General features: G+C 38.2%; 1 protein-coding gene across 2 annotated transcripts in view; it reads right to left on the bottom strand.

The window, feature by feature from the left end:
* Nucleotides 1–23,502, bottom strand: part of LOC110098841 — a 29,204-nt gene extending 5,702 nt beyond the window's left edge. Inside the window, exons 1-5 of one of the 2 annotated variants that reach the window (XM_020825777.2) lie at nt 23,358–23,502; nt 22,518–22,654; nt 14,022–14,217; nt 13,408–13,460; nt 64–145 (exon numbers count right to left, since the gene is read on the bottom strand). In XM_020825777.2, the coding sequence (XP_020681436.1) occupies nt 64–145; nt 13,408–13,460; nt 14,022–14,217; nt 22,518–22,631 (445 nt within the window). In that variant the 5' untranslated portion in view covers nt 22,632–22,654; nt 23,358–23,502. Of the gene's footprint in view, nt 1–63; nt 146–13,407; nt 13,461–14,021; nt 14,261–22,517; nt 22,655–23,357 lie in introns of those variants that run through there. The other variant, XM_028695733.1, reaches the window with a different exon arrangement.
* Between the last annotated feature and the right edge of the window lie 355 nt (nt 23,503–23,857).

Genomic DNA, 23,857 nt, shown 5'->3' with positions numbered 1-23,857 from the left:
TATGATGTACCTAAAAGAATTAAACTACAATCTATAGTGCTCAGTGACGTGGAGAACGCATACCCAGAAGATAATCAGAGCAGTCACATGAAAGATTGCATGTAATATGAGGATTCTCATTCTCTTCAGGTTCTTGCAACATGAACTACATAGAAAAATAGGTATTAATTCGATAGCGCATATAGCAAATTGCCATGTTTGTTAGTGTGCATCTATGTGAGTGCTTGTGTGGAAAGAAACATGCTTTTCACTTGATTTCATTTCAGCATATTTTCAATCATACAACATCCAATCAGCAAATCAAATGCCATTCACTTCAAACTTTATCATAAACGTTATTATAATTCTCCAATTCTCATAGCCTCTCTTGAACCCCTCTCCTCTTTTTCCTTATCGTAATGAACTTTTATATTCTTGAAGCTGCTTGTAGTCTTGTACTTGATCTTGAAGAGTCTAGGACTCAGTCCCATTCTCATAACCTAGACACCCGACCACCTCCTTTCAAAACTGCCCCCAGTCAATCTCAAAACAAACCTCCCGGCCCTATGACTGGTCGGCCCATTGGTGGCCAATTCCAACACCGCCCTGACTACAAGGGTAAAACTCCTAAGCGTGAGGCACCCAAAACTAACCCAGGAACCAAGTGTTTTAAGTGTCATGGATATGGACACATTGCCTCGCAATGCTCCAGCCCTTATAAAGTCACCATAATTGAAGAAGTTGTCGAGGATGAAGATGAGCATGATACTGAATTAGTTCATCATACTGATGCCAAGGATGATTTCTTTTGTGAAGAAGATACCGCCATGATTCACTGCCTGCAAAAAATGGATCATGTTGAACTTCAAGTTGTTAGGTGTGCCTTATCTCAACCTAAGCTGAGTGACGACTGGTGTAGAACTTCCATCTTTCACACCTTCACCAAGATTGATAACAAGAACAAACATTGGAAGCTGCATTAATGCTGTCTCTTCCACCATGATTACCACACTTAATCTGAAAATGGTTCCCCGCCTGAATCCCTACAAGGTTGCGTGGATCAATTTGACCGCTTTAGAAGTAAAATATAGGAGCCTTATCCCCATTGTGATGAGGCCATCGACAGACATTTTAGGCAGGTCTATCGGCGAAGGAATCGTAGATCGATGGCTATGATTAGGAGCTTATATTTCTGATGTTGCCATGTCATCTTATGATATTTTCTATGTATCTTTTATTTCAAGCTTTAGTTTACTATTTTGCCCTTCTGAAGGTTTAGTCTTTGTTGTAGCCCTGTGGGCATTTGAGTCATGTTATTTTCTTTTGATGAGGCCTTTATAAAGAGGTCTCCACCTATTGTATGAGCTTAATGTTTGATTAATAAAAATTTCAGAGATTTCATCTTCTTCTTGCTTGAGAGCTTGAGAGAAAAAGGACGCCTACCTTCCTAATTTGTCATCTTTATTAGGCAAGAAAATTAAGTGAGGATTAATCTATTTGAATTCAAATTTTCCCTCTCCCTCATTTAAAACTTCCCTAATTAATTAAAATCAGAAAGTTAAAAATCAAATTTTAATTAACTCCTTGGGCCCCACCAATTACCCAAATTCCCTCTCTCTCCTCCTTGCTTGGCCGGCCACCCCATCTAGCCTACTCTCTCTCTCTCCTTGCCACCTAAGCATCCACTAATTAACCTCTTAATTTCCCCCCTAATAGCTGCCCCTCTTTAATATAATTTAGGGAGACTTTAATGACAAATAACATCTCCCTCCAATCCAAGAAAATCTAAAATTCAAATTCAAATTTTCCCCAAGTCTCTCCCTAGCTCACGACCCAACTCCTCCTTTCTTTTCTCCTTCCCGTCCCCACTTCATTGTTGAATGGCGGATCCCGAATTTGAGTGGGGGCTTGTGTTCAACGCCGACGGTAGTCTCAACGTCCTATGATCTCCGTTCTTCGACACGGGGTTTGAGCAAGAAGACACAGTTGGCGAATACTTGGAGCGAATTCTCCCTACACTTGTGCACGTCATCGACCGCCGATTTCAAGACTACGTTTGGACAATCACCGGGCATCATCCATCGCCTCCCCCACCGGCGGCTACCTCTCCGGTAACGAAGTCCTTCGTCTCCTTTTCTGTAATGGTGCTCTCCATCCTCGTGTGGTTCTTTCTTCTCCGCCAAAAGCCAAAGAGTGAATGAGTGAGAAGGTGCTCGAGGTGAATTTTCTCATTATTAATCATGGGATTTTGTTATGAGCATTTAAGTAGTTCTTTTATCTTTGAATGTTTATGAATTGTTTGGTTATCTCAAAGCAACTCTTCGCCTAAGCAAGTTGATTACTTAGAATATATTTAATCCTTATTTTATTGGTGATAAATTTGTGGTGGTAACACTTTAGTTAACTTTCATTTTAGCTTCCACAAGCAACTCCTGTTTGATTCACATCATCTTGGTATCAGAGCATGGCTAGCATGCTTTACTTGTGCTAGATGCAACCTAGGAGTCTACTTTAGCTTGCCTTTAGTCGTTTGCATGCATAACATCATCTAGATAGTTTTATTTACTATTTTGCTTTGGCTGTCCAGTAGTTCCTGTAGTAATTTCTTTGTTCTACATAAGCATTGTTCCCTGTTTAAGTGTTGCCTTCAATATCATAACCTCCATATTAGTTTAGGCCACTTAGACATCTAACTCAGGTTGCTGTCCACTTAATTTCTGCGCCTTTTAGTAGCCTTTTGGGCGGGTTCTAGATAGTATTCACCTGCTGTCCACACTCTAGAATCCACCCAAATTACTTAGGTAACTTCGTCCATCATTTAGCTTGCTGTCCTTCTTAATTCCTGCACTTTTTGGAGCCCTTAGGAGTTAATATTTTAGAGTGTCTAGGTGCTGCCCCCTTGTCTGTAACCTCCCCTAGCAATCCCCAACACCCAACCATGGATCCCGCACATATGCAAGTGACCTTAGACATGATTGTGGGCCAATTGGGTACAGTTACGCAACAAATAAGGGATACCCAAATGAGTTTAGCGGAGCTTAAGCGTCATACGGGAGAAAGACTAGACAACATCGAAAGGATAGGACACCCGGCCATCTACACCCCCTCTAGACCCCAATCTCCTTATGACGAAGATAACCGAACTGAGTACGGACCTCCTAGAGACTACTACCGACCCAATCACCGACCCCATCAAGAGCAGGTAAGACGTGACGCACCTTGGAGGGACAACAATACCCAACTCCTTAAGAGTATTAAGATAGATGCCCCGACGTTTGATGGTACGTTAGAACCCCAAGTTTTTCTTGACTGACTCAAAGGGATGGACAGCTATTTTAAGTGGCATAATATTTCGGAAGAGAGAAAAGTCCGATTTGCCGAGATGAAGTTAACTGGTAGAGCTAACCAGTATTGGGCTAACCTAGAACATATGCGAGAAACCCGAGGAGAATACCCCGTGGCTGACTGGGGAACAATGAAACAAGAATTGAAACGGAAGTACCTCCCTCCTTCCTACTACCCCAGGCTTTGGATCGTTGGAATAGGTTGACCCAAGGAAGCAAACCCGTAAGAGAATACATCGCAGCCTTTGATGATTTCATGATACGCTGTAACGGAGAAGAAACCACCACTCCTACCCAACTTCTACCAATGTTTAGAGCTGGATTGAGAGAAGACCTTACAGCACCTCGATCTTCTACACTTTCACTAAGATTGGAGATAAGAATTGCAAGGTCATAATAGACAGTGGAAGTTGTATTAACGCCGTATCTTCTGCTATGGTTTCGAAACTTCAATTGAGGACCACACCACACCCAAACCCCTAGAAAGTCGCCTGGATCAACTCTACCACCTTGGAGGTGAGGGATAGGAGTCTTGTTCCTATTGAGTTCATTGGATATAAAGAGAAAATCTGGTGCGATGTTTTGACAATGGATGTGGGTCAAATCATCATTGGCCGCCCTTGGTTGTTCGATAACGATGTACATATTTATGGCCGATCAAACACCTGTGTGTTTGAACACGAGGGCAAGAAAATTAAACTCTTACCCACTTAACCTAAGTCTACCAAAGAAGAAGTTAAACCCAACTCCCTGAAACCCAACAAGGGCTTGAACTTATTAACTGCTAAAGACTTAGGTATGGAACTAGAGTCAGGAGCCCCTCTTTACGCGTTAGTAGCTCGGGAAGTGAGGGTAGATCAAGAAGAACCTATCCCTGAGGAAGTCAGACCACTCTTGGAAACTTTTTCTGATATCTTCCCTGAAGATCTACCCCACCAACTGCCACCTTTAAGGGACATTCAACACGCTATTGACCTAGTACCTGGAGCCTCTTTGCCAAATATACCCCACTACCGAATGAACCCTACTGAGCACGAGGAGCTCAAGAAGCAAGTGGACGAGTTGTTACAACGGGGATTCATTAAGGAAAGTCTTAGCCCGTGCGCTGTCCCCGCCCTTCTTACCCCTAAAAAGGATGGGTCGTGGAGAATGTGTGTTGATAGCTGTGCTATCAACAAAATCACAGTCAAGTACCACTTCCCTATCCCTCGATTAGATGACATGCTAGACATGATGACTGGAGCCACACTTTTTTCTAAGATTGATCTCAAGAGTGGCTACTACCAGATTAAGATACGCCCAGGAGACGAATGGAAGACCGCCTTTAAGACCAAAGATGGATTGTATGAATGGACAGTAATGCCTTTTGGTTTGAGTAACGCACCTAGCACTTTTATGAGAGTAATGACTCAGATCCTTAGGCCATTCTTTGGAAATTTTGTAGTAGTATATTTTGATGATATCCTAATCTACAGTCATTCGGTGGAACAACATTTGAATCATCTAAGACAAGTTTGTAAAATTTTGAGGAAGGAACAAATGTATGACAATCCTAAGAAGTGCACATTCCTAACGAATCAAGTAACCTTCCTTGGATTTATTATTTCTTCTCAAGGCATATCTACTGACCCCGAAAAGGTGCGAGCAATCAATGAATGGCCTGAACCTAAGAACATTAGAGATGTTAGAAGTTTTCACGGACTGACCACGTTTTATAGGAGATTTATCAGGAATTTTAGCACCATAGTGGGTCCAATAACTGATTGTTTGAAGAAAGGGGAATTTAACTGGACGACATTGGCCACCAAGGCTTTTGAGGAAATAAAAAGGAAGATGGTTGAAGCACCAGTCATGCGTCTGCCAGACTTTTCTAAAGTTTTTGAAGTGACTTGTGACGCATCTGGCATATGCATAGGAGTGTTATCCAAAGAAGGACACCCGGTGGCCTACTTTAGCGAAAAGTTAAATGACATCAGGCAACGATACTCCACCTACGATAAAGAAATTTACACCATCATTCAGTCCCTCAGATATTGGAGACACTACCTACTTCCCCAAGAATTTGTCATCTTCTCTGATCATGAGGCGCTACGATATATCAATTCACAAAAGAAACATAATGCTCGACATGGGAGGTGGGTTTAGTTCCTGCAAGAATACACGTATACCATCAGACATAAAAGCAGGATCTGAAAATAAGGATGCTGATTCCTTAAGCCGTCAAATGATGATTACTAGGGAGATGATTACTGAAGTAATAGGTTTCGAGCGACTTAAGGAAGACTACCCAGACTGCCCCGATTTTAGAGAAACGTATTCTGCGCTAGCAACTGGAGATGAACGGATCATAGGAGATTTCATGTTGGAAAATGGATATTTATTTAAATCCCAAAAACTATGTATTCCCAAAACGTCACTTCGGGAATTTCTTGTTTGGGAATTACATGCTGGAGGGTTAGCTGGTCACTTTGAACAAGCTAAGACCATTGCTGCCTTAGAAAACCGATTATACTGGCCTAGTTTAAAGCGTGATGTTAGTAGACTTCTTGGATTACCTAAGACCATCGTTTCCGATAGGGATGTCAAGTTTACTAGCTACTTCTGGAAAACCCTATGGCACAAAATGGGCACAAAACTCCAATTTTCTACATCCTTCCACCCTCAAATCGATGGGCAAACCGAAGTGGTTAACAGAAGTCTAGGAAATCTTCTAAGGACATTGGTAGGGGAAAACATACGGGATTGGGATTCCAAGCTTCCTATTGCTGAATTTTCTTACAACAACTCCGTCAATAGAACCACTGGTCTTAGTCCTGCCAAAATCATGTACGGTTACCTACCCAGACAACCTATAGATTTGCTTCCCATGAGTCCTAGGTTTAGAGTGTCTGAGTCAGCATCTGCATTTGCACCCACATACAGGAGTTGCATAAAGAAATTAAAATGAAAATTGAGCAAAGCAACGCCAGTTACAAATTAATTGCTGATCAAAAGAAAAGGCTTAAAGAATTCGAAGTTGGAGACTTTGTGATAGTGCGAATCCGTCCGGAGTGTTTTCCTCCCGGATCCACGAAGAAATTGCATGCGAGAATCGCCGGGCCATTCAAAATCATTTCCAAGATAAACAATAATGCTTACGTGCTGGACCTCCCCGAACGTTTTAACATCAATCCTACCTTTAATATAGAAGATTTAGTAGCCTTCGAGGGACCAGAGTTTAACCCCCACAATCCACATACAAATGAGCCTTGTGTGAACTCACCTGGTGAGATCCCTAGCCTACTTCCACTCCCCAAATTGCCCCATTTACCCAATACGGAGAAAATAGAAACCAAACTGGATGATGAGATCATTTCCACGAAGGAAGGAGGACGCCGAAGGTACTTAGTGCACTGGAAAGGGACACCATCGACAGAGGACACTTGTGTTGATCAAGAGGAGCTACAGATCCTAGACCCAGATCTCTTAGAGTTGTACGAGAGCGCTAGAGATACTCACTCGACGGGGTTGAGTTTTCTCCCACCTGGGGAGAATGATGAGGTCATTGACAGACATTTTAGGCAGGTCTACCGGCGAAGGAATCGTAGATCGACGCCTACGATTAGGAGCTTATATTTCTGATGTTTTCCATGTTTCTTTTAATTTTAGTTTTTCAGTTAACTATTTTAAAAAAAAACTTGCCGGCTCAAGAACCCCCCGTCCCTCCTTGCCGCCTGCCGAGCCAGCCACCGGCCCAGCCTAGCCCGCCGATCCCTTCTCCAGCCTGGCCGCTCCTCTCCCCTGGAAAAATCCCGCCGCCCACCCTTCCTTGTGAGATTTGAATTTCAGCCATTAAGCCTCCATTAATTCCTTCCTAATTTGTCATCTCTATTAGGCAAGAAAATTAATTGAGGATTAATCTATTAGAATTCAAATTCAAATTTCCCCTCTCTCCCTCATTTGAAACTTCCCTAATTAATTAAAATCTGAAAGTTAAAAATCAGATTTTAATTAACTCCTTGGACCCCACCAATTACCCAAATTCCCTCTTTCTCCTCCTTGCTTGGCCGGCCACCCCATCTAGCCTACTCTCTCTCTCCTTGCCACCTAAGCATCCACTAATTAACCTCTTAATTTCCCCCCTAATAGCCGTCCATCTATTTAATATAATTTAGGGAGACTTTAATGACAAATAACCTCTCCCTCCAATCCAAGAAAATCTGAAATTCAAATTCAGATTTTCCCCAAGTCTCTCCCTAGCTCACGGCCCAACTCCTCCTTTCTTTTCTCCTTCCCGTCCCCACTTCAATGTTGAATGGAGGATCCCGAATTTGAGTGGGGGCTTGTGTTCAACGCCGATGGTAGTCTCAACGTCCTACGATCTCCGCACTTCGACGCGGGGTTTGAGCAAGAAGACACAGTTGGCGAATACTTGGAGCGAATTCTCCCTACACTTGTGCACGTCATCGACCACCGATTTCAAGACTACGTTTGGACAATCACCGGGCATCATCCATCGCCTCCCCCACCGGCGGCTACCTCTCCGGTAACGAAGTCCTTTGTCTCCTTTTCCGTAGTGGTGCTCTCCATCCTCGTGTGGTTCTTTCTTCTCCGCTAAAAGCCAAAAAGTGAATGAGTGAGAAGGTGCTCGACGTGAATTTTCTCATTATTAATCGTGGGTTTTTGTTATGAGCATTTAAGTAGTTCTTTTAACTTTGAATGTTTATGAATTGTTTGGTTATCTCAAAGCAACTCTTCGCCTAAGTAAGTTGATTACTTAGAATATATTTAATCCTTTATTTTATTGGTGATAAATTTGTGGTGGTAACGCTTTAGTTAACTTTCATTTTAACTTCCGCAAGCAACTCCTGTTTGATTCACATCACATTGAGTTTGTGGGACACAAGGAAAAGATTTGATGTGACGTTGTGAAAATGGATGTAGGTCAAATTATCCTTGGTCGACCATGGTTATTTGACGACGATGTTCATGTTTATGGGAGATCTAATATATGCAATTTTGAACATAACGGCAAAAAGATTAAACTTTTGCCTTCTCAACCGAAGCCTTCTAAAGAGGAAGTTAAGTCTACTCCTATCAAACCTAGCCAAGGCCTAAACCTCCTGACTGCAAAAGATTTAGATGCTGAACTTAGTCATGGGTCACCCACGTACGCCTTGGTAGCCAGGGTAGCGATAATTGAACGATAGAACCAATCCCGAAAGAGGTCAAACCTCTCCTTGAAACTTTCGCTAATGTCTTCCCTGAAGATCTGCCCAATCAACTTCCCTCTTTGAAGGGCAACCAACATGCCATTGACTTAGTACTTGGAACTTCCTTACCCAACCTGCCTCACTAGCGTATGAATCTGGAATAGCATGCTAAATTAAAAGAGCAAGTTGATGATTTACTCCAGCGAGTATTTATTTAAGAGAGTCTGATCCCATGTGTCGTTCATGCACTTTTTACTCCCAAGAAAAATGGCTCGTGAAGAATGTGTGTTTATAGTCGCACAATCAACAAAATCACGGTAAAATACCGTTTTCCCATTCCCCGTTTGGATGATATGATGTGATGACTGGAGCCATCCTCTTTTCAAAAATTGACCTCAAGAGTGATATCACCAAATGAGGAGTTGCCCTAGTGATGAATGGAAGATGGCATTTAAGACTAAGGATGGTTTAAATGAATTGATGATCTATATGAATGGATGGTCATCCATTTTGGCCTTAGCAATGCACCTAGCACTTTCATGAGGGTTATGACTTAAGTCCTCCGCTCATTCTTAGGAAAATTTGTGGTAGTTTATTTCAACAATTTTTTGATCTAAAGTAATTTGGTTGGACAAAATTTAGATCACCTAAAACAAGTTTATGAGGTCTCGAGGAAAGAACAATTATTGTAGATCCTAAGAAATGTACATTTCTCATGGATAGTGTTACCTTCTTAGGATTTATTATATCATCCCAAAGGATATCAACAGATCCCAAAAAAGTGCGTGCAATTAATGAGTGGCCTGAACCTAAGAATATCAGGGATGTTCAGAGTTTTCATAGATTGACCACATTCTATAGGAGATTTATTAAGAATTTTAGCACCATTGTTGCCCCAATAACTGATTGTTTGAAAAAGGGCAAATTTCATTGGACCATATCTACCTCTAAAGCTTTTGAAGAGATCAAGAAGAGAATGATAGAAGCCCCTGTCATGCATCTACCCGATTTTTCTAAAGTTTTTGAGGTAACTTGTGATGCTTCTGGCCTTGGTATTGGTGGAATCCTTTCCCGAGAAGAACATCCTGTGGCCCACTTCAGTAAGAAATTAAATGACATTAGACAACAATACTCCACATATGACAAAGAATTTTATGTCATCATTCAGTCTCTTAGGTATTTGAGATACTACCTGCTCCCGCAAGAATTTGTCATTTTCTCTGATTATAAGGCCCTGTGTTATATACACTCCCAAAAGAAATTCAATACCCAATATGACTGTTGAGTCAAATTTTTACAAGAATATATCTATACGATCAGACACAAAGCATGTACTAAAAATAAAGCGGCATATGTGTTAAGTCGTCGTATGATGATAACTCGAGAAATGAGGGCTGAAGTAATTGGATTCGAGAGTATTAAGGAGAATTATAAAGACTGTCTATATATTCTTTACTGACAACTGGAGGTGAACCAATAGTTAATAATTTCTTTATTGAAGATAGGTATTTATTCAAATCGCAAAAGCTCTGCATACCCAACACGTCCATTCGAGAATTTCTTGTTTAGGCATTACACGCTGGAGGACAAGCCGGGCATTTTGGCCGAACGAAAACCATTGCCTCCATAGAACATCATTTTAACTGGCCTAGTTTTAAACATGATGTTAGTAAACTGGTGAAAATGGGTCACACTTGTCAGCTAGCTAAACAACATAAACAGAATATTGGTCTCTACACACCCCTCCTAGTCCCCAATTGCCCTTGGCAGAATGTAAGAATGGATTTCATCCTTGGACTACCAAAGACTTTTAAAAAGCATGACTCTTTATGCGTGGTAGTTGATCATTTTTCCAAAATTGCTCATTTCCTTCATTGTACCAACACTTTTGATGCTTCTCAAATCGCAAAACTATATTTCGATGAAATTGTTAGGTTATATAGATGACCTAAAACCATACTGTCTGATCGAGATGTCAAATTTACTAGTTATTTTTGGAAGACTTTGTGGCATAAGATGGGTACCAAACTGTAATTTTTCACAACTTTTCATCTCCAAACGGATGGCCAAACATAAGTAGTTAATATAAGTTTAGGCAACCTCTTAAGAACTTTTGTAGGAGAACACGTTCGAGATTGGGACTCTAAGCTTCCGACAACTGAATTCGCTCATAACAACTTGTTAATCGAAACATGGGTCCAAGTCTCGTTGAAATTGTATATGGGTACCAACATAGACAGTGATGCAAACAATATAGAGCAAGGCACAAAGAGAAATCAGTCAAGAGAAACAACTCTTACTTTTATAAAATTAAGACATAACTTAGAGAACAAAAGGGATTAGAGAGACGAGAACATCTGAGTCTACATATGCATTTGCATCGCGTCTCCAGGAATTGCACAAGGAAATTAATAAAAAGATTGAACAAAGCAATGCTAATTATAAACTTAAAGCATATCATAAGAAAAGATTTAAGGAATTCGATGTTGAAGATTTTGTACCGGTACGGATTCGTCCAGAACCGGTTCCCATAAGGGACCGTTAAAAAGCTACATGCTAAAAGTGCGAAACTTTTTAAAATGACATCAAAAATAAATAGTAATGCTTATGTGCTAGAACTACCAGAATGTTTCAACATGAATCATACATTTAACATCGAAGATCTAGTAGTCTTTGACGGACCAGAGTTTAACCCCACAAATCCCCTAAATATTCAGCCTTGTGTAACCCTACCCGGTGAGAACCATAGCCTACCTCCACCCCCAAATATCCATTCTTTATCTAATGCGAATAAAATTGAAGCAATACTTAATGATGAAATCATTTCCACTAAAGAGGGTGGGCTCCAAAGGTATTTAGTTCAATGGAAAAAAAAAGGAGACGGAAGACACATGGATTGATCGTGATGAGCTACAGAGATTGAATCCCAATATGCTAGAGTTGTATGAAGGCACTCATGATGCTAACTCAACAGGGTCGAATTTTCTCCCACCTGGGTAGCATGATGAGGAGATCAGCAGGATATTCTGGCACATCTATCATAGGAGGAATCGTAGATCAACGGCTACTATTAGGACTCTTTATTTATGATGGATTTTATGTATTTCTTGTGCTTATGTTTTAATTTTTACCATTGTACCCCTATGCGGGATTAGTTTGTGTTGTAGCCCAGAAAACATTTTAGTCTTTAAGTCTCTTTTATTTTGAGGCCTATGTATGGAGGCCTTTGCTATTGTAAGAGGTGATGATGATTAATAAGAAATTTCTGTATTCTTATTCTCATGAGTGTTGAGAGATCTAGAGAGAGAAAAAGTCCCCAAGTGAGGGTAAAGCAATTCCTGCCAGCCGCAGGAAGTGTCTGGGCTCTCGGTTTCCCCATCCCCTTCCTTTTCTAATTTTAAATTGGCCCATTATTACTTTCCTAATTTAATTCAAGTTATTTTGGGAAAACCTAAAATTTGAGTTTCAAATTTCAATTTAATTTGATATTCAAATTGTTCCTCATAATTTGAATTAATTAAGAAAGCTCTCTCCATTAATTTAATTTGAATTTTAAATTTTAAAAGGCCCTTAAATCCTTTCCTAATTTAAAGTTCCAATTATAGAAGTCAATCAATTCACCCCAATCAAGCCCCATCATTGGGTCGCCCCTCTCTCTCCACTTATAGCCCCTTCTTAATTAAACCCCAATCAATTCCCCCTTCTAAGAACCGGCCGCCCCTCCCTCCCACTCTTTTGGGAATTCAAATTTTGAATTCCCTCCTCTCTCTCTTCTTATTAACTCCACCAATTAATTACCCAACTCTCTCCTCTCTCTCTTCTTATTAACTCCACCAATTAATTACCCAACTCTGGAATAATTATTGGATTTAATTCTCTAATTCTTATAGCCTCTCTTGAACCCCTCCTCTTTCTCCATAAAAGCCGCCGACTACCCTAGGCACCTCCCGAAATTGGAGGAACTTTCACTCTCCATGGATGACCGACCCCGAGAACAATCATGGATTTGTATTCGACCCTCAAGGACGAGTGGATGTTCATTGGTCGCCCTTCTTCGACATCAATTTTGAGATCGACCATTCCGTCGAAGATTGCATCGATCGAATCTTTTTTTCCTTAACAACCACCATCGACGAACATCAACTTCCTGTTCAACGACAAATCCTCCAACATCCATCAGCTACCTCCTCTCCGAATAACTCTTCATTAGGCAATATTATAAATGCCTACTGTCTTGTGGTGGCATCGTTAATATTGTATCAATTATTCTTCCGCTGAAAATGCTCAATAGTATGAGTGAGGGAAACTCAAGGCGATCATTCTAGTTGTTAACCGGTGGATTCTTGTGATTGACAATTAAGCATTTAATATTTTTCTTTCTTATTTTATTTTCTCCCTACTCTATATTGTAACTGCATGCTATTATAAGATCTTTAACTGAGAAATCCTAGAATCTATTCTTGCGAAACATTATATTTTAATTAGCAAGCTTAATAACTTTTATAATTTCCACGTAATTCCTACAACTGCTTTATGTTTCACATCACATAGCTTTATAAAGATGACTGCGCCATGAATTCTCAAGTAGAACTAAACAGAGATTGTACATCAACTGACACCAAACAACTTCAATATTTGAAAGAGCCGTCAATCGTTTAAGTTCTGCACAGTCAATCATTTTGCTTAAGTTGAAATAATGCATGTTCAGTCATTCATTCATCAAGCAAGCAAGTAACCGAATTCATTATTTGTAATTATGCATGATCGTTGTTGATGAGGGTTATTTCAGAATAAACCACATGTATGCAATTTTTATGAATGTTTCTTTAGAAATACAAAGGTTCCAATGTTTACCGACTATATATTTTAAAAACATCTACATAGAAACATACTTCATACTTTAATGCCTGAATCTCTACTTGTTCAGCATCAGCAACCAAGATGCCTGCATAGAAAGACCAACATGCAAATATCCTAATTAAGCAGAGAAAAAAGAAATATCTATTTTTTGGAACTACTATTGTACTAGTTCGTCAAACATGGATGCATGTATAAACCAAAAATATAAAGAGAGAAACTAAAATGAATGCATATCAGATCAGTAAAGTGCGTTATCCAGCATATCAAACAAATTCTTAGGACATTGGCATGGGGACTTCCAACCATATGAATATACAGACTTAGAGGAAAAATATATAAAGACTTCAGTCTATCTACTGCTTATGAGTTATCGTATAGGTTGCTTTTCAAGAATAAATTCTTCAATTTTTAAATACAACAGCCATCCTATCGTAAAGAAAGAAGAATCTAAGCATTATTACTCTATGAAGCTACTCTATCTGGCATTCATTGTAGTAGATGGTATAGAAAGATTTTTTTAAACATTCTTATCGGGCAATTGACATAAAACATCAATTCGGAACAGTAACTCAATCTTCATTTAGCATTTCATATTTGAAGGTATTAGGAAAAAACAAGCAGTTTGGTAAAAATAAAAAAAGCATACCATAATCATTTCCCTGGTCATAGTACCCGTCACTGCATGGAGTTCCTCCCACATTTAAACAATTTTCCAAACTTTTTGAGCTCAAGTACATGGGATCTTCATCTAATGCTCTAGTAACATGAGGTGGTACAAGTAAATGGCCAACTTCAATAGTCTCCTCATTTGGGCTGGCGGAAGGAATGCCACCCCGTGATCCCTTATAAAAAAAAGATAAGAGTACATACTATATAACCATACAACTGCCACATAGTACAACAAATCCATCAGAAAGTACAGGGATAAGTCAATGTGCTAGCAAATTGTACAGTGAATTTGCTAAAGAAAATCCTATGATAAATTGAGAAAAAAAATTACATTAAATGTAACTGACAATTATATAAAATGAATATAAAGAAAGAAAGTTTTAAAAATAAATATTTTGAAGTATTATTATACTTCAAACAGTCTATAACAAAGGATTTATTAAAATCTAATTTACTCAACAATAATAAGCCTTTATTCCATTACGCAGGTTCGACTATATGAATCATTTTTTTTCATTGTGTTATGTTAAGAGTTAGATTGGCATTTAAATATAATAAAAAATGACTTTTTTAATACTTTGTAAACCCAGTGTTTTTAGGTTTAACTCTACCTTTCTTAATATAGGCTGGCACTTATACATCTACTCTCCTAACCGAGTCATTGGATGATCGACGTTTTAGTGACCAAACCATCTAAGGAGACTCTCTCTGATCTTATCAGCCACTTGATGTAGGCAAAGGGGGGGGTTCCCCCCCCCCCTCAGTTCTCCTTCCCATGGCTATTCCGATATCCCTAGCTGCTGGTTCCGATTCCCTATGCTACCCCTTCGGTTCCTCCCCTGGATGCGTTTCTCGGTTTCCTGTGTAGCTTTTCGGTTCTGGAGTGAATGCTGGCCCCCTTTGTGACTGTTTGAGTGATGTTTCTTTACAGACTTTTGAACTTCTGTTTTCCCTTATTCTAATGACTTAATTAAGGATATTTTGGGCTATTTGGCTGCCCCTTTTCACCTATATTTAGGAGATGTTTGTGGCTGTTTTGGAGAGTGTTATGTGCTAATTTTTGGAGATAAAAACCTGAGGGTTTTTAGGATAGCTTGCAAGCTATGCCTCTTCTCTTCGTCTTCCTCTAGGAAAGCTTGCGAGCTTGTCCTCTCCTTCGTCTCGGCTTCTTACATCTTTCTTCTCTCCGCAAGTTCGACGCCAATTGTATATTTCTTCTCGATTCAAGAAAAACAAGTTTAGGTGTTTGTTTTTATATCATAATTTTGTAAGGGTTGTCTTTATCCTATAAAAGTTGTATTTTGTTTTAAATGTCGTATTTTATCTATTTTTGAGTATTTTGTGTATTTTCTTATATTCTTAGGAAGTCTTTTCTTTTGCTTGCAAAAATTAGAGTTTTTCTAATTTTTTTTCTTGCATCAATTTGGAAAAAGAAAAAAATATTGAGTCAGTTGTAAAAGATAATCAGCCATAAGATTTTGAAGAAAATATTCCAAGGGATAGGTGAATTTCATCAAAAGGAAGTTTAACAGATCCCTTACAAAATGAGTTATACAAGCTATAGATAAAGATGCATATGTGTACGGAGCAATATATGAAGAAAAAGAAGTGTCTGCAACAACAATTTAAGCAAGAACAAGATGAGATCCTAAAGAAGTACGCAACCAAAATTCAAGAGCTAAATGCGATGCCTTAAGAACAAACTCAAGCATCATCAGGAGATGAGCTCTTTCAACCAGGAAAAAATTGATGTAAGCAAAAGTTGTGTCAAAATATTTTGGGTTTTAATTTTTGGTAAGCTTTTAAAATCAGCTCATTAATGCTTGAGCTGCTGTTTTTCAGCCTATTTTATGGGTAGTTTACTTTCTTTTTAGCTCATAAAATGAGGATTTATTTGGTTCATTCCCCCTAGCCTTTGGCCCTTTGATTTTCTCCCCCTGATTCTCCTTCCCGTGGCCTGTTCCGATCTCCCTGGCTACTGGTTCTCATTCCCTGTGCTACCCCTTCGGTTCCTCCCCTGGTTGCCTGTCCCGTGGCAGCTTTTCTCGGTTTCCTATGTGGCTTTTCGGGTGTTGCTCTGGAGTGAATGCTAGCCCCCTTTGTGACTGTTTGAGTGTTGTTTCTGGACAGACTTTTGAACTTTTGTTTTCCCTTGTTTTAATGACTTAATTAAGGGTATTTTGGGTTGTTTGGCTGCCCCTTTTTTCCTATAAATATTAGATGTTTTGTATTAAAAAAAAGAGAGCTTATGATGAGATTTTTGGAGCAAAAACATGAGGGTTTTTCTTGGAAAAGCTTGATAGTTTGTTCCACTTCTTTTCTCTCCTCCTTGGGAAACCTTTCGAGCTTGTCCTCTCTTTCATCTCGGCCTCTTAAATCTGTTTTCTCTCCTCAAGTTCAACGTCAATTGTATATTTCTTCTCAAGCGATGGAATGCAAGTTTAGGATTTGTTTTGAATTGTGTTTTTATTTTATAAATTTGTAAGGGTCATTCCAAGTTGTCATAGAGTGTTGTGTGCTTATTTTGGAAGATGAAAACCTGAGGGTTTTTAGGATAGCTTGCGAGCTATGCCTCTTCTCTTCATCTTCTTCTAGGAAAGCTTGCGAGCTTGCCCTCTCTTCGCCTCGGCTTCTTATCTCCTTCTTCTCTCCGCAAGTTCGACACCATATGTATCTTTCTTCTCAAAGTGACGAATGAAAGCTCCTTTAGATGTTATTTTTATAAAGTCGTATGTGTCGTTTTATGTTATAAGTTTGTAAGTTTCATTGTAATGTCATTTCAAGTTATCAAAGTAAAGTTCTGTTTTACAAAGTTATGTTGCAGTCTCCAATTTATTGTGGAGACTTAGTTTTCATTTTTATTTTGTTTCTTTTTTGTGACCAAGGGTCTCCCACTTGTTTTGGGAGCTTTTGGTTGCATCACCACTCCAACCTTCTCATGTATATACACGTTTCACATTCTATCTCTATGAGTAAAGTCACTCATACACCTAAGCATCCTCATATCTGCAACACTTAATTTTATATTTCTTTTCTATGGCCAATATTCCGCGCCTTAAAAAAATGTAGGTGTAATGACCCGGTCCGAAAACTCGAATTAACGAGACAAGAATAGATAGTCGGATGATAAATACAATTATTCATATAATATAAAACATTTAATAGACTAACATTCAACATATAACTGAAGAACCACTTAAACAAAATTTTTTATTTAAACATATAATAAACCAAATTTACTTGTTAATAATTGACCATCTTCTTCTACAGACAAACTTTTATCTTTCATCTATTTAATTCACAAGACATTTACCTGACATTTTAAATTTAATCATTTGAGTTATGTAATAAACTCAGTGGATCATTACAGTTCATATTATGGCAATTAAACATGCATATGAGTATTCATGTTCATTTGTCTGAGATTTTTTAGTTCACAATCATACGAATATTTAATATAAATGTAGATTTAAAATTTATTCTTTAAATAAAATTCATTCATTTTATTTTTTTTATTAATTTCACATTTTCATTTAGCACATGAACACAGTAAAATTTTATATCAATGAAGGTACTATTTTCATTTTCATTTCTATTTCCATTTAACGTGCACGGGTCGTTGCATCCCCAGCTAGTACCATAAAAAGTTGAACTATAATTACATGCATGCACATTTTCCCTTTTAATATTTTTTGTGAACATTTTACAATTCTTTTTATTTATTTCATTTCTATTATATATACTTATTAATCTGCACAATCATTTTCCACAAACATATATATCAGCTTTGATTACCTAGTCATACTCAATTTAATGCTTATCAGACAATTAATATAAAAAAAAATACATATGCATGATACAATATTTAACAATTAAAATGAACAAAAGGAATTGAAATTGCTATAAAACAATGTAATCACCCACTTCTCTTTTGAGTATTTTCACTCTTTCAAATACCAAGTGCTCTTTAATGCAACCTAAAGTCACATACACAATTATATGAATATGTAAAGTTATCTTAAAACTATACTTTCCAATAAATTTGAATAAATTTTGCATTAACATATAAGTATCTCTTGTCTAATCTTTTTGGAAGAACTCTTATTATCTTTAGTGCATTGCCTTAGCTCGACGATTTGAATCCTTCACTGTTGCAAAGTTGCATCAATTATTGCTAATCAACTTTATAAAATTAAATGTCATCAAGATAGTATTGCATTAATTTTATATTGTTAAAGAAAACATTAAATGCGTCAGGTATCATCTATATAACATTGAATGCTTCTAATTTGTCATATCATAATTACAATTATGGCATTAACTGTTAAATTTTAATATAGTTAAAAGTTAAATATTCTTATTTCAAAATTAATTATCTCACTAATTTTTACTCACTTCACTTTCAAATTGAGACTTACAGCAATTGAGTTCTTCCATTGACAATCATATATTATTATTTTAATCTATTCCTACATAACCATATAAACTGCCAAATGGATTCAATTTATATAGATGTGTAAGAATATAGCTTTCTTCTACTAATTGTAGCCTATTATATTGCTACATTTATCTATAAATACATAGTAACACTTGTAATAGAGGAAATTTTTAGAGATGAATAAGATTTGAGTATTTACACCTTTTTTTTTTGTATCCTGATTATTTTCAAGTAGTGATACCCTCCCAAGAAGCAAGTCTTGGGTTTGTTTGAGATGCCTGATTCTGACAGCTCTCACATTCTTGTCCGTTGCCGCGTCACCACCGTCATTTGGTATCAGAGCCAAATCTGGTTCCAAAACTTCTAGCCACTTTCCTTTGTTCTTTCGATACGGATCTTGCTTCATGGATGATTGCTTTGTGCACTGTTTCATGTTTTTCCCTGTTCTCTGCCTCTGCTCTCTATATCCTGAGATTTTATCAGGTGGTGAAGCCCGACGAAGAAAGTTGAAGACTTGTCCAAGGAACTCTGGAGAGGGAAAACCATTGGTCACCAAGCTTCAAGTCGCCGGATTGGCATCATCTACAACCCACCTTCTCTTTGTTCTTGTGTGTTTCTTTGTTCTTGTATGTTCATTCTCTGGAAATTTCTTTGGAGCTATGTTGCACTGATACACTTATTTATGAAGGCGTGTTGTATCCAATACACCGATACACGGATACGACACCAATACGTGTCAAATACGGCAAAGCCGCATCCAATTAAGATACTATTTAATTTCAAAAGAACACACATATACGATACGCGTGTCTATTGAAAAACAAAAACAAATCCGAAAAAAAAGACGCATTGTATTTACTTCCGCGGCTGCGAGCAAGGTTTTGTCATTTTTGAAATGAATTTGAGTCTCTTGATGATATAGGAATATTAAAAATTGCTTATCTTTCACTTGATGAGTCTGAATTAGAAGCTATGATATTTATTAAAGATGATGTAAAAGTTCAAAGACAAACCATTGAAGAAGCTAATCATATTATTCCTTCTATTGAATAGTTGAAACTTCATGTGCTAGACAATTTATGTTTATGCTTTTGTTGTTATACTAGACACTTAATGCTTACTTATATTTTAATATTATGAGCTAAAATGCTACAAATGATGTTGTTTTCATTTTTTTGTAATTTCAAATCTTATGTTTTGATTACTTTCTTAATTTTTATATATGATTTATAAATTATAATGTCGTATCCACGCCGTACCCGTATCCTGCATTTTTAAGAGTTGGCATGTCCTGTATCTGTATCGTGTCATATCCGTGTCGTCGTATCCATATCAGTGCGATATAGCTTTGGAGCTTATGTTCTCTGGAGATTGTTCGTGTGTGCGGACTTCAAGACAGCAATTTAGAAGAGCTTTTAATCACCAGATTCTTGCTGCTGTCTGGTTTTCAAATCCGTCCAAACATCCCACCCTGATCTTCGGTGGCAAATCGACTTTGGTGGCGAAAAGGCCTCGATGGCGGAACTGATTCAGTGGTGAATCGGCCTTATTTGTTTCCTTCACCGACAGTGAAGCCTCTTCTCCCTCGCAGCCAACCAACTCCGCAACAGCTAAAGATTCCTCCTCCACCATGGAAATTGGGTTCTAGGTTCAAGAAAATTGGAGGTGAGCAAGGCCTAGGACCGTAAGTGGAGGGTGACTGAGACAAAGTTCACCTTGGCTTCAGATTGAGCCTAATACCACCTGCAAGACTCCATATTAATTTCTATTCTTGAAGAACGAAAAAAGATGCCTTCTCGATGGACATTGTAGGGATCACGTTAAGAAGCAGAAATTGAAGATCTTCTACAAAAAGTTGTCTGACTCAAACTACAATTGTCAAGGATTGAACGAAGGAAAAACTTGAGCCCCCTTGGCCGGGACTTTAATGGTGCTTGGAGCAAGTATGATGCCGCGATGGCTTCAAGATCTCTCGTTCTAACTAAATCCTTGAGAACCAATGATGAGGACAAGGGCATCTCAGATGATCAAATCTCTTCTACCCACGAAGATGCGTTTGAAAGGCCACCTCGTCAGTCTACCAACCCACCCTCGATCGAGTTCAGCTTCGAAGAATTTGAAGATTTGTTGCCAAAATCGTCATCTTTGCCTCTTTACAATGAGTCCGTGTATGACGTGTATGAGAACGACATGTTTGGAGAAGTGTTTGGTGTTGATACGCCTGTGAATACTGATGATAACCCAATTCAAGAGGTCATTGTAGAAAAGAATAATGGTGGAGTCGATTGAAGTGTTGAATGCACAGGAAATGTTGATGACATGATTTCTGCATTTGAATATGTTAATGAGGGATGGGGTGTTGCTGTGCTTGTAGGAGTACCGAGTAAGGATGTAAAGTTCTTGACAAAGCCTATAAATTTATGGAATGAGAAGACTCTGAAAGAAACACATATGGTCCTAGATGCATTCACAATCGCAAGTATTCCATCTGCTTATGATACTCTTGAGAGATTGAAGATTAGTAGGCAAATTGATGCCGGGTGGACCTATTCTGACCAGTTTAGCCAACCAAATCTGCCTCCTTAATGTGGTTAACAGGACATCTTCTTATGAGCTTGAAGTTCCTCCTACCCCGATAGTATGACACCAGAGTTGAGCTGCTTAAAACATGTTAACTTCAGGCTAGCTTAATTCCATTTGATAGTTTATATGGTTGCATAGGAATAGAGCTTTCTTCTACTGAGTGTAGCCTATTATATTGCTACATTTATCTATAAATACATAGTCAATACTTGTAATGGGGAAGATTTTTAGAGATGAATAAGATTTGAGTATTTACTTTATTTGTTTGTTTTTTTTTTTGTTGTTCTGTATCCTGATTATTTTCATGTGGTGATACCCTCCCAAGAAGCAAGTCTTGGGTTTGTTTGAACTACCGCAATTTTGATAGCTCTCGCGTTCTTGTCTGTCACCGCGTCGCCATCGTCGCTGATGTCACAACAATATGGTTGTATTTCATAAAGTAGTAAAAATGCTGTTAAGTTTATAAAAGTGACCAAGAAAACAAAATTCAAGAGTTTTATTAGTGGCATCTTAACAAGGATTGGAGATGATAACTACAACTGTTCTATACTCAAGCACTTGTTTCACATGAAATAGTTGTGGTTGTGGACGTGGTTGAAGGTTTAGTTCCTTCAACTCTACTTCATAGGCACACAACATGATGCAATGAAGTTTTAGCTTGATTGTCTTGCATATTTTGGTGCCTTAGTGTCAAGGTTTGTATATCCCACCAAGCTAATACAAAACACAATATTGATTCATTATTAGGCAATATTAAAAATCAAACTCAAAGAGGAGAATTTGATCTTATATTAATAAAGAGTAATTATTGTCATTTTATTCTAAGGTACATGCAATACTTAAAAATGCAACTAATTGCTACATACAAAAAAGGAAAAAAACAATAAAATGACAATTCTAAAAATTCTATTCATTTGAACATAAATTTTAAGCTAAAAGGTATGACATAAATGCTCAAAATAAAGCTATCATGCATTCAAATTACAATAATAATTGAGGATGAGTTTCACTGAGGGGATTTAAAATATTTAGCTTGGGTTAACGACGTTGTTATAAGAGGGACATGTGATATGTTTCTAAAAATAGTAGGACCCAACAACAGCAACAAAAGTGAAAACCAAGAAACAACATAGTAAATAGGACCATAATATGACTAAAATGCAATAGCTTTTTTATTGATTGTTTAAGGAACAAATCAATTCTGAAATAGCAAAATCAGGAAAGCTAATAATCTTAGAACAATCACAAAACAACTCTCATAATGATGAAAAGGGCTTGATCAGGGATTTGCAGCTGCACTCTTCTTTTGGGCCCATAGCTAATTGACCATTTTTTTCTTTTAATGTTTTCCCATAATGAGATGGCAATGTAAACAATAATAACTTCACCAAAAGAACAAATGTTTCTTAAAGCAAGATTTCTCTCATCTGTTGCCGTTAAATTGAAACTTACCGGAATAAGATTGTACAATGTCTGGTTCACATCGTTGATTGAATTTACACAATTGTCCCCCAAAGCGGATTCGAGTGATGAGTCTTTGCTCTCAGCGAGGCCAATTTCCAACATTACCCAAACAAAAATGTCACACGCTAGAAAAAAAAATGATTACAAGGTAAGGCGCAAAATAAGACACGCTCAAGCAATAACCTAATCTGTTCAACAATTAACAATCATAAACAGAAAAATAAAAGACCAAAAATTTTACTCGACGGCATTGACGGAGTTACTATTGCACGGCATTGCCAATGTTAATCTAGAACTTCATAGACCAAGATTTGTCAACTTTAAACAACAATTAACTCGCACATATTTCTTGAATATAGCGATGCAAAAATCGATCAACAGAAAATAACGGACTTAACAAATCCAAATCAATGTTCTCACCGTACAAACTAAACGTTAACATGAATCAAATCCTCATTCACAGTATCGCCCACAAAAATAGCAACATAACATACTACAAACCCACACCGTGATCCTAATCAACCTCCAGCATTCATCTTCACTCCAATTGGAAAGAAGAGCAACAATAATAGCATTAAAATGACGAATGCTTGTCAAAACGAGGATTGATTAAGCATTCTTATACCCGGTTTATGAAAGAACAAGATAATTACAATGAATAAGAAGAAGAAGAGAGTGAGAGACGAAAAGAGGGCCGAGAGCTTGGACTTCTCCACACTATTCAAAAGAGCAGGCAGAAAAAAGCCAAGCTGGCATACAAATAGCCCAGAGAATCTTAAATTCAACAAGAAGCCGAATAACTGCGAGAAGAATAAAAGCAAGACGTACCTTAAGCCGCAAAAACACTCCGGCGAGCTACCTCCAAAAGCAGCGGAGGGAAGACGAAAAGAAAAGGAGGAATACGATGCCAGCGAGCGGAGGAACCTTCTGCTTTGTAGCTGAAGCGGACGCCAGGAGAGTGGGAAAACTGGATTGGAATTTCTGGCATGGGGTCCGAATCAGCGTTGCGAGTGGGACGTGGACGGTTATCGCTTTCTCGTAGACCGCGTGGCGGGGACGCCGTCACGCCGTTATACGTATGCCTGAAGCGGCGGGAACCGCGTTCCCGTGGTCCGCCGGAACAAGTTAAAAATGAAGACAAATACGGAGGAGTACGATTGGGGAGTATGCTGATTCGTTGGTACGATATGTGAAATATTAAGAAGTAGTGCCGCGGGTGAGAGGAACGGCTTCCTCTTTGTCTTTTTTGTCCTGATAGGTGCGGCTGAGTAATGCTTTAAAAGGTGACCTGGTCTGACCTTCAATTTAATTTAAATTTAATTTATTTT

This window comes from Dendrobium catenatum, unplaced genomic scaffold, assembly GCF_001605985.2.
Source record: "Dendrobium catenatum unplaced genomic scaffold, ASM160598v2 fragScaff_scaffold_670, whole genome shotgun sequence".
In the NCBI taxonomy this organism is placed as follows: Eukaryota; Viridiplantae; Streptophyta; class Magnoliopsida; order Asparagales; family Orchidaceae; genus Dendrobium; species Dendrobium catenatum.
The sequence above is the reverse complement of the archived record's forward strand: the minus strand, read 5'-3'. Positions and strand labels throughout refer to the sequence as shown.